The 11,658-nt window shown below is 46.9% G+C and overlaps 1 protein-coding gene across 1 annotated transcript; it reads right to left on the bottom strand.

Annotated features, from left to right (window-relative positions):
• Positions 1-3,003: 3,003 nt before the first annotated feature.
• Positions 3,004-4,987, bottom strand: TACSTD2 (tumor associated calcium signal transducer 2). Its single transcript, XM_049879394.1, has one exon. The coding sequence runs from the start codon at positions 4,700-4,702 to the stop codon at positions 3,749-3,751; it is 954 nt and encodes a 317-aa protein (XP_049735351.1). The 5' UTR covers positions 4,703-4,987; the 3' UTR covers positions 3,004-3,748.
• Positions 4,988-11,658: the final 6,671 nt, after the last annotated feature.

Raw genomic sequence — 11,658 nt, forward strand, 5'->3', positions numbered from 1 at the left:
AGCTAGCCTTTTCTTTCCAGTTTGAAGGCAGGCTTGCTGAATTTGAATTTCAAAAGACATGACTGGGTGGAGGGCCAGAAACCATCTTAAGACCTGATATCAGTTGATCTCAGTAAAAGGGAGAAGGCAGGGTTCAACCAATCATGTTAAGATTAGCCAATGGTTGATCTTCTATAGCTCTCCCTTCTCTTCTTTTTATGGAGCCCTGGTGCAGTAGTTAAGAGCTCAGCTGCTAATGAAACGGTTGGCAGCTGGAATCCACCAGTCACTCCTTAGAAACCCTATGGGGCAGTTCTACTCTGCTCTATAGGGTCACTCTGAGTTGAAACCAACTCCATGACAACTGGTTTGGTTTGGCTTCTCTTTATAAGCCTCATTATACCTAGCTTTTTCAAGCCATATGCTTTTTTGGAACCATAATGGTCTTTTATATGCATATAGTATAATTGCTGAGAATAAACCTATGTTCAAATTTTCCTGACTTTTGATTATGTTTAACAAAGGTAAGCATGCTACCACTGAACTAATGCCTCTCAGACTGTTCTAGGCCCTTATAATCAATTACCTAATTTAATCTTTGCAATAGTGAGATTAGTAGTTTCATTTAACAAATGAGGAAATTGAGGAGAGTTAAGTGAATTGCTTGCCCAGTAGAGCAGAATTTGAACTCAGGTTTGTCAAGACCCGGGCTATTTCCAGCAAGTCAATGTCTCAAAGGAGATTACTCATTGCCATTGAGTTGATCTTGACTCACGGCAACCCCACAGGGCAGAGTAGAACTGCCCCATAGGGTTTCCAAGGAGTGGCTGGTGGATTTGAACTGCCAACCTTTTGGTTAGCAGCCAAGCTCTTAACCACTGCGCCATCAGGGCTGTCAAAGAAGGTTGCATGTATGTACGAAAGTGTTTTGTGAACGATCAAGTGCTATAAAGTACAAGGCTTTATAGTCCAGACTTAATGCAGAAATTTAAGTTATCCAGGAATGACACTCTGATGGGGGAGGGACGGGCTTTTTCAGGGAGCCTCCCACTTGACAGCAATGGGCTTTTTTTTTTTTCCCCCTTTGTTCAACTGCCCACTCAATTCTTACTTAATCTGTTTATCTCTACACAGGCAAGTGATAGTTTTTTGAAGTGGTTCTTGAAACAATGGCAGTGTGGTGTAGAGAAAAGAATACTAGGCTAGGAATCAAGAGACTTTCTAGTTCCAGCTGTGCCCCTGAAACATTAATCTTGATCTTGAGAAACCACTCACCCTTTCATCTGTAAAATGAGGGGTTAGGTCAGAGTTAACTGCCAAGGTCCCTTTAGCTATGGCACTTCAGTGACTCAGGGAGTGGAAAGCACCTGGGAAGGCCATTCTAACCTCAGGCACTTCTGCTGTCCTTCCCACTGAGGGAGAGCCAGCCCACTATTAAGCCTGAGAGGTCTGGGGTCTGAAGCAAGAACTCAAATGTTTGGAACCAGAATGTCCACACATACAACTTTACAAACACATACCAGCTACAGCTGCTGCAAACCTAAGGCAGTGAGGCAGTGACTGAGTGCTTTTTGTTGTTAGCTGCCTGCCCCACGACGTTACAGCCTCAGAGGTAGGAACTGACCGTAAAGTAGGGGTAGGAGGAGGGGCATAAGATGGAGTACAGGGAAGAAACTGAAGTCTTGGATCTACCTATTTGCTACTTTTGGCTAATTCGTTGTTATTGTTGTCAGCTGCCATACGGTCACCCCCTGACTCATGGCGGCCCCATGTGTTACAGAGCAGAACAGCTCCAGAGGGTTTTCTTGGCTGTAATCTTTATGCAAGCAGATGGCCAGACATTTTCTTCTCAGAACTGTTGGGTACATTTGAACCACCAACCTTTCGGTTAGCAGCTGATCACAAACTGCTTGTGCCACCTGAAAGGAAAAAAACCTGTTGCTGTTGATTCCGACTCACAGCGACCCTATAGGACAGAGTAGAACTGCCCCATAGGGTTGCCAAGGAGCTCCTGAAGGACTCAAACCGACACCCTTTTGGTTAGCAGCAGTAGCAATTAACAACTATGCCACCAGGGTTTCCTTTGTGCCCCCCAGGGTCTTTAATATGCCGGAGTCCCTAGGTGGTGCAAACTATTAACACTTTTGGCTGCCAACCAGGTTTGAGTCCATCCAGAGGTGCCTTGGAAGAAAGGTCTGACGATTTACTTCTGAAAAAACAGCCATTGAGAACCCTATGGAGCACAGTTCTACTCTGACACACTAGACAGCCATGTTGAGGGCAACTGGTTTTTAACTGGTACGTGATATGCCCAACACCCCCTCCTTTGTACATGCCTATTTCAGCACCTATTGCCGCACCGGTTTTCCAGTAATTGTAGTAACTCGTTTATCTATAGGCTCCCCTGCCCAGTGAGCTGTTAATATACCTAGATTTACAGAAATGAATAGTTGCAAGAGGAAATACTCGTAAAGGAGACAAGAGGCTAGTTTTTACAGCTGACGGGAAACAAAAATTTTTTAAAGCAAGTTCCTGGTAAACATCTTAGAAAAGCCTGCCCACAGCCTGAGCATAGGGCCCACTACAGACTGGCTGTAATTCTTAGGCAAAGTCATTAAACTCTTTCAGAGCTACCTTACTTTGGAATTAAGCAATCTGCCCAAGAGCTAAGTGGAAATAGTACCACCTACTTCGGAGTAGGACTGGGATTCAAAGGAGATAAGAGCTCGTGAAACTAAAAGGTTTTACTTCTTCATTGGTGAGCACCCTCATTTAGAGGTAACCAAGGGCTGCTCCCCCACACCCCCACCCAGCAGCTAATTCTAGCCTCTTCCCTCTGGCCCACCTTTCTGCAGTTTGAAGTAAGGACATCTCAGAAAATAATCAGTATGGCAATATGAAATACCCACACCTGCAAGAGGGTTAGAATTTGAAATAAAAAAACCTGAGTCATGAGAAATTAGAGGAGACCAAAGTGGTATAAAATCTGGTGCACGTTTTCACAAACTTCATCTTTTGGTTTGTCTTTTCCATATTTTATTAAATTCATGTTTTGTTTTTTTTTTTTAAAAATCACAGCAACATTATCAAAGACAACATATGTACAAACATTCTATAAAAGAAAGATTACTAATATCCGCTGTAATAAGGGTGCTGTTTTTTTAATAAGGGTGAGCTGAAGAATTGACGCTGAGTTTCGGGGGCAGAGTCTGCCCTCAAACAGAAACATCTAAATTGTATTCAGGCAGCTGAAACTTTTTTTTTTTTTTTTTTTAGCTGAAACAGGATTCTTTCCTGATGACAAGCATATGTGGTGGGTAATACAAACGATGGTAAATGGGGCTACTACATAGGCCCAATTAACAAAGTCCTCTTTCCATCAGGAAGGCCATGATACAAGTGGAGCTAATCAGAGACCTTAAGGCCAAGCCAGTAAAAGCACAGTTTCTCATCTGCACCCATTGAAACCTTCAAAATCGACTCCATCACTTGCAAACAATGCTTGCCTGGGTTGTCATTCACTGGCTTCTCGTACATAACCAATGCCACCCTTTCTTTAACTCTCGGAATCAGGTGTCTTGTTGGACCGAAAGGGAGGGAATTTTAGAAAAGTTTCTAAACAGTATTTACTAAACTTGGTGGTGGGGAGGGCAAGAGATTTCGGAGAAGAAATATCTCCTTTGGGCCAAAATCAAGAAGCGTTACTCACTTCAATCTGGGACGATGCTGAAATCCGGTACCCCGCCTCACCCCCTGTCCCGCCCAGTACCTACAAGCTCGGTTCCTTATTCAACTCCCCCAGTTCCTTGATTTCCACTTTCTTGTACTTCCCCGACTTCCTCCGGTTACTGATCACCAGGACCGCCACCCCGGCGACGAGGGCAATCACGACCACCACGATGACGGCGACCAGGCCGGCCGTGAGGCGCCTCATGGAGAACCGGGGGGGCTTCTCGTCCAGGTAGTAGATGAGGGTCCGTTCCACTGCCAGAGGCTCGCCGCGCACGCGCACGTCGAAGGTATCCGGGCCGGAGAAGAGCGGCTCGCCCTTGACGTCCCTCTCAAAGTAGTAGGCGGCGTCCGCGATGTCCACGTCGCCGGGGGCCTTCTGCGACGAGTTCTGCTGCAGCTCAATCTGGATGGTGGGCTCCTCGTAGTGCACGGCCGCCACGAACCGGGGCTGCAGCAGGTAGCGCTCGCGGAAAAGGCGCCGCAGCTCAGCATCCAGGTCCGTGTGGTTGAAGGCGCGCGCGGCCGGGCGGTGGCGCAGTTCGATGAGGATGTGGTGGGTGCGCACCAGCTCGTCGCAAAGCAGGTTCTGGTCGCCCTTGTCAGTGCGGCGCACGCCCACCGAGTTGACGCACCAACACACCGACGTCTGGTTGCACTGGCGGGCCTTAAAGCGGCCCTCTCGGTCGCAATCCGGGTCATACAGGCCGTCGTTGTCCACGATCGCGTGCTCGCTCGGCCGCACCAGCCCGCGCCCCCCCTTGGGCCGTTGCATGCGCGCCTTGAGCAGCAGGCACTTGGAGGTCAGCGTGGAGCAGTTGACGTCGTGGTTCGTGCCGATCGCCTTGCACCGGCAGCGGCCGCTCTGGCTGTCCCAGCTGCACACGGTCATCTTGTTGGTGGGGCACGTGCAGCTGTCCTGCGCGGCCGCGGGGCCCGTCGCCGCTGCCAATAGCAGGAGCAGCGGCAGGAGGAGGGCCCGAGCCCGGGCCATGATGGGGCCGAGAGGCGCGGACGGGACGCGGGCAGGCGAGGCGCGGGAGCTGGCCTGGGCTCCGGCTCCGCGGTCTAGGACTGCCTCCTGGCGTCTGCCGCCCGGCCGCTCCCTGCGCCTCTTATACTCCGCCCGACCTGTCCGGCTGGTTCGGCCGCCGCCTCACGCCTGGTATCTGGGTGACACATCCTGCCGCCACCTCCCCCCGGTCCCCACGGAAGGCTGAGCCAGCCCTGCGCCGCCCGCGATAGAATCAGGGAGCGGAGGCTGGTCCCGCCCGGACCGAAAGCCAGGGAGAGGAAAACCGATACTCACCTGCAGACTGCGGGGAACCGTCCCCCGCCCGCCCGGCCACGCCTGGGGACGGACCCGCCCTCGGCGCGGCCTCCCGCCGAGGACCTCAGGCCTGGAGGCTGCTCTCTGGGGCTGGAATTCTCAGACATTTCTTTGGAAAGTATGGTTCGGACAGTCTTTTTTTTTTTTTTCCTCCAGACTTTTTCCTTCCTTTTTCTCTCTCCTTTCATAATCTCTCACCCTCCCATAGAGGTCCCTGGGTGGCGCGAACGGTTTGCTCTGGCTACTAACCAAGAGAGGTTGGCATTCAAACCTACTCAGCCGCACTGCAGAAGGAAGGCCTGGCGATCTGCTTGCGTAGAGATTATAGCCAAGAAAACACTATAGGGCAGTTTTCTCCACAGCAAGAGTTTAGTTCTTGGTTTTATACCCAACCCCCTCCTCAAGTTCTTTCACTCCCTCTCTTCTCTCCCCAGTTCATAATAGCAAACATTGATATAGTTTACATTTCATAAACATCATCTCATCCTTATGGAAGCCCTGACAGGTATGAACTACCTCTCAGGTACATTTTAGAGGTGACGCTTCTGAGACTTAGAGTCGGGCCCAAGATCACCCAGAGGGGAAAAGCTATTAAGTAAGTTTATTTCCTCAGATTCCTAGGAGGGGTCTTTGGTACCTGACGTGGCTGATTTGGGACCTTACATAAGTGTTTGTGGAAACGAAGTAGTGCAGAATCTTAAGAAAGGTCAGGGAAGCAGTTCTGTCACCATCTTATGGGTAAAACCAGATGTCCTTGTGTCCAATGTTTTAAATTTTCTGTTAATCACTTTTTTTTCTCTCCCCTTCATACACACACACACAGCCCCATTGCCGTCCAGTCAATTCCTACTCATAGCAACCCTATAGGTCAGAGTAGAACTGCTCCCATGGGGTCTTTAACCACTGTGCCACCAGGGCTCCTTACACGCACACAAACATGTAATATTTATGTATATATTGAGTGCAAGGAGAGGAAAAAGAACAAAGTCTTTAAAAGAACCAGCAAGATTATAAGTTGTTTTTACAATTTTATTCTAAAAGGCCAAATCATTGCTTGTCTTTTTCTGTGTCCCACGCAGTAGCTGAACCACTTCAAATAGTGAAAGAATGGAGTCTGTGAGAAATTGCTTGTCTGCCACTGTGTGGCTGTTTTAATGGGATGGTGGAATTGCAATCTCTTTTTGAATCATTGAGAAAGTCTGGGGTTTCAAAGCTGTGGTAAAATTAACAATAATTAAAAAAGTGGTAAAATTAACAATAATTAGCAAAGTATAATTATTCCCAACTCCTCCATCAAAGCACATTTTATATATTCAGCATTTAACGAGCACCAGCAGTAGTCAGAGGGTGCGGCTTAGCACATGAAAGCCAACCCAGCCTTGCCTCATTCATTTTCAAGCAATTCCTCAGACAGGTAGATGGAAATACCATTATTCTGCCTTTACAGGTAGAGGAAACGGAGATGTGTAAGGGACAATTTCTTACCCATAAACGTCTGGTATTATGGCCATACTCCTCTGCTCTGTTCCCACTGTCTCTGCTCAAGCCCTCCTTGGACCCATAGCCTAGTCAGGCTCCTATTCCTTTTTTCAACACTCAATCCACTCTGCTTCAGAGCAGAATTTCTAAATCACAAATCTGTGCCCATCTCTCTGCTAAACACCCTTCAAGGGGGGCTCTTGACTCTCAGGATAAAATTCATACTCCTGAATTGGCACATAAGTCCATTTACGTATGACCTTGGACAAGCTACTTCCCTGTGCCTTAGTTTCCTGTAAAATGGATAATATAAATATAATAATGGTACCTACCTTACAAGGCAGGTGTGAAAATTAACGTAGACAAACCACTGAGAACGGTATCCTAACAGCATCTACACAGAGTAAGCAGTGAGTAGATGCTTGCTGCTGTCATCAGCATATTGCTCCTGCCAACCTTTTCCAGCCTTCCTCTTGTTTTCAAGCCTTTGTAAAGTCATCTACCTGGAGTGTCCTTTTCTTCACCTATTTGGTGCGTAATTGTGTTTTCCTATTCAACTCTTATGTCACCTCCAGGAAGCCTTCCCTGATAAGTCCCTCCCTGTTGTACTAAGTGGGATACTCCCTCTTTATGCTTTTCCTAGTTCTTTGTACATACCAGAACAGCAACCACTAACTTGTCTGGGCTTGTACTCGCATCTGTAAAATTGGGACAATACTATCTATTTCATGGGTTATTCTGTGAATCAAATCTGAATTGATGAGATAATAGATGTGTACACTTTGTAAACTGTAAGACACCGTAAAATTGTTAGATTGCGTTTTTACTTTTAAATATCTATCCTGGCACAGTGGTTAAACATTTGGCTACTAATCAAAAGGTTGGCAGTTCATAGCAAGCAGCCATCTAAGATGCATCAATTGGTCTTTACCCACCTGGAGCAACAGATAATGAAGAACACCAAAGACGCGTGGTAACTATGAGCCCAAGAGACAGAAACGGCCACATATCCAGAGACTACATCAGCCTGAGACCAGAAGAACTAGATGGTACCTGGCTACAACTGATGACTGCCCTGACAGGGAACACAACAGGGAACCCCTGAGGAAGCAGGGGAGCAGTGGGATGCAGACCTCCAATTCTCATAAAAAGACCAGACTTAACGGTCTGACTAAGACTAGAAGGACTCCGGAGGTCATGGTCCCCAGACCTGTTAGCCCAAGACAGGAACCATTCCCAAAGCCAACTCTTCAGACAGGAATTGGACTGGACTATGGGATAGAGAATGATACTAGAGAGGAGTGGGCTTCTTGGATCAAGCCGACACATGAGACTATGTGGGCGGCTCCTGTCTGGAGGAGAGATGAGAGGGCAGAGGGGGTCAGAAGCTGGCCAAATGGACATGAAAATAGAGAGTGGAGAGAGGGAGTTTGCTGTCTCATTAGGGGGAGAGTAACTAGGAGTGTATAGCAGGGTGTGTATAAATTTTTATATGAGAGACTGATTTGATTTGTAAACTTTCACTTAAAGCACAATAAAAATTCAAAAAAAATGGCCAACAGTTTAAATCCACCAGCTGCTCCTTGGAAACCCTATGGGGCAGTTCTGCACTGTCCTATAGGGTCACTATGAGTTAGACCACTGGATAGCAATGGAAACGGGAATCCTGTTTTCTCACTTTTAAAGCTACTGACCATGTAGCCATCATCCTCTACAACTGACAAGAAAATAAAACAAAAACAAAACCAACTGCTGGAGAATTGATTCCAACTCCTGGCAACCTCACGTGTGTCAGAGTAAAACTGTGACCTTTTGGAAGTAGATTGCCATAGCTGTCTTCTGAGGCGCCTCTGGGTGGATTTGAACCTCCAGCCTTTGTGTTAGTAGTCAAGTGCTTAATTGTTTGTACCACCCAGGGAGAGCCACTCACTAGGTCCCAGACTGGCAAGAGGAAAGCTGATGGGGGAAGGTTCTCAGGCCTAAGGAACATATATGATGATGTTGCTGGCTACTCAGCTAGGACAGCTGCAGATGGGTGTACTTTATTCAGTCGGGCCAGTGCCCTGGAGTCTCCAAACCTCTGCCTCATACATTCATGTTAGGTGCTGGGAGGACAAGGATAGAAGGAGCATGGGGCTAAAGAGCTACTTACTAGCCCCAGCCTCTATATCCTCTGTGGGAAGACAGAGTGAACCAAAGATAATCTTAGGGACCTCCCAACCCCAAACCCCCAGCTCCCCACTTCCTTAAATTGTGTAGCTTTGCAAGACTTTCACCAACAGACATGCAAACTCTATGATGAATTCATTAAGCACAGACATAGCTCTGATTCTCCCTTCTCTCTGGATGTTTCCTGCCTAGGTCTGCAAAATATCACATGTTGGCTTTATCTCTGTTTTATTTAAATATTAATTTTAAAATATTTAACAAAATAATTCCGTGAACTTGAGTTTGCCAAGTGTATATAAGGGGCAGGAACAACATCTGAACATTGTAGCCCCCAATAAACCAAACCAAACCCAGTCAAGTTGATTCTCACTCTTAGAGACCCTATAGCCCCGGCTCTGGCATGTATTACCAGTACCAGCTCTGTGGCGTCAGTTCTGACACATGGTGGCCCCATGTGTGTCAGAGCAGAACTGTGCTCCAGAGGGCTTTCAGTGGCTAAGTTTTTGAAGGTAGATCACCAAGCATTCCTTCTGAGGTGCCACGGATTGATTTTCAGTTAACAGCTAAGCTCATTAATCATTTGCACCACCCAGAGGCTCCCTGGCATATATTAGGCACCCGATGATGGTTACTGGGTTAATTAATATTGACTTGCGCCCAGAATGTTATAGCATCAATATTCTCTCCTAGGAGTGTTCATGCATGTGAAAGCAGGACAATGAATAAGGAAGACCGAAGAAGAATCGACGCCTTTGAATTGTGGTGTTGGCAAAGAATATTGAATATACCATGGACTGCCAAAAGAACGAACAAATCTGTCTTGGAGGAAGTACAGCCAGAAAGCTCCTTAGAGGCAAGGATGGCAGGACTGCGTCTTACATGGTTTGGACATGTTGTCAGGAGGGATCAGTCCCTGGAGAAAGACATCATGCTTGGCAGAGTACAGGGTCAGCGGAAAAGAGGAAGACCCTGAACTAGGTGGATTGACACAGTGGCTAAAACAATGAGCTCGAGCATAACAACAATTGTAAGGATGGCTCAGGACCGGGCGGTGTTTCGTTCTGTTGTGCATGGGGTCACTGTGGGTCGGAACCAACTTGACGGCACCTAACAACAACAACAACAGGAGTGTTCATATTAACCATTTCAGTTCTTCTCTCTCAGTCCAGTTCTCACCACCCATGCAGCCATGTACATATATCACCACCCTGACCTACTCTGCAAACACCCAAGTACAAGGGAGACTAGGTAATGCCCTGAGTGTTGTTTTTGCTTTTATGCTGGATCCCATACTTTTGTCGTCTTGGGGCCATAGGGAGGATGAATGTGGTCTGATGCAGCCAGGAGCAGCCAGGGATTCTGTACGCAAGCAGTGTGATGTGCTTGAAAGAAAAGGGACTTTGCATCCCTTGAAACTTAGGCTCAAATCCCTGCTTTGTACTCCTCAGTGGGGTGTGGTTTTGAGCAAGTTATTTCACCCTTCTGAAAACACAGTTTTCTCAGTTGTAAAATGGGGGTAAGAATGCCTACATTCCCCCATTCTCAGAAAAGGATGATTCCCTCCTTGATATTGAAAGCATGCTTTTCCCTCCATTGAACCTCATACTTCACTAGCTCTTCTCATGCTGTTTTATAAACTGTTGTTGATTACATGATTCTCCCTGGCAACAGACCAGTGCCAACACAGCAGCTTTATATTAAAGGGTGTGATTTATAAAAACAGAATGCAGAAATAAAACTGTGCTTAAGAAAAAAGGGGAATATTTACCATCCAGATTTATTTTAAGGATTCAAGATAGTGCTTGGCACATATAGTAGGTACTCATAATCTTAGCTATCATTATCAACCATCTCAGGAATGTGAGAATGCTTTGAGATCATTAAAGGGTTCTGCACAAAGCCTGTGATAGTGGGATGGCTGAAGGTCAGGTCCCAGCAGCTGGTGCTAGAGCGGAGGGCTGTCCAAAGGCTCCCACTAACAGCCTGTTTCCTGTAACCATCCCCCAACTTCCAGGAGGCAAGGAATACCTAGAATATCTAGAAAAAGTGCATTGTTACACCCATTATCTCCCCAGGGGAGTAGGCAGAAAAGGGAATGTGTTATTATCCCTACTTTACAGATGAGGAAACAGAGGCCTTGGGAGGGGAAGGGAAGGACTTGCCCATGGTCACATGCTTATAAGTGGTGAGGCTGGACCTAGAATCCAGGTCTTCTGACAGCAACTGTGTACATAAGTTAAAGATTGGTAGAGGATTGAAGGTGCGAGAGAGGTTAGAGGCTCCTGTTCCTTGGGTTTTCCTTTCTTTTTTTGTTTTCTTTCTTTCCCCTACTTGTATGAATATTTTTAGAAAGTTCCAGTTTCTGGAAGATTGAACAAATAGCTAACTGTGTGGAGCATAACAGTGGCCCCACAACCTGAAAACCCCACAACTTATCCATTAACCACCAGTTCCTCCTTTCCTTAGCAAGTCTCCTAGGTAGTTTTGGAGTGGAAGTGGTCACAGTTGCTTCTGTTCTGCTGTAGGAAAACAGCCTGAACTTGAATTCTTCACTGCCACTTATTAGCCAGTGACCATGGGCAGGTCCTTCCCCTTGGCCTCCTTTTCTGTATAACAAGGATGCTGGTTACCTCTTATAGCTCCATGAGGATCCTGTGGCGTAGCATCTACAAAGCTGCCTGACACTGTGCTGGGAAGAGTCTTCATTCTTCTTTCTGGCTGGCCACTGTCAGCCTGTAGAGACAGTGGGCAGTGCTGGAAGAGAGTCTGTATAGCTCTTGCTCCTCAGAGGGAGGTTGGAGCCGCACAGGAACCAGAATGCAGAAATTACAGAGAAAGGTCGGCTATGGTGATGGTTAGCTCCGGAAGGAAGGAGGGCTCAAGAAAGGAAACAATGAAAGAATGAGAAGTGAGCCCAGAGACTGGGGAGTGGGTGTGTGGAAAATGGGATAAGCAAGGGGTACATAACTGTA

This window comes from Elephas maximus, chromosome 3 (genome assembly GCF_024166365.1).
Source record: "Elephas maximus indicus isolate mEleMax1 chromosome 3, mEleMax1 primary haplotype, whole genome shotgun sequence".
NCBI classification, from domain to species: domain Eukaryota; kingdom Metazoa; phylum Chordata; class Mammalia; order Proboscidea; family Elephantidae; genus Elephas; species Elephas maximus.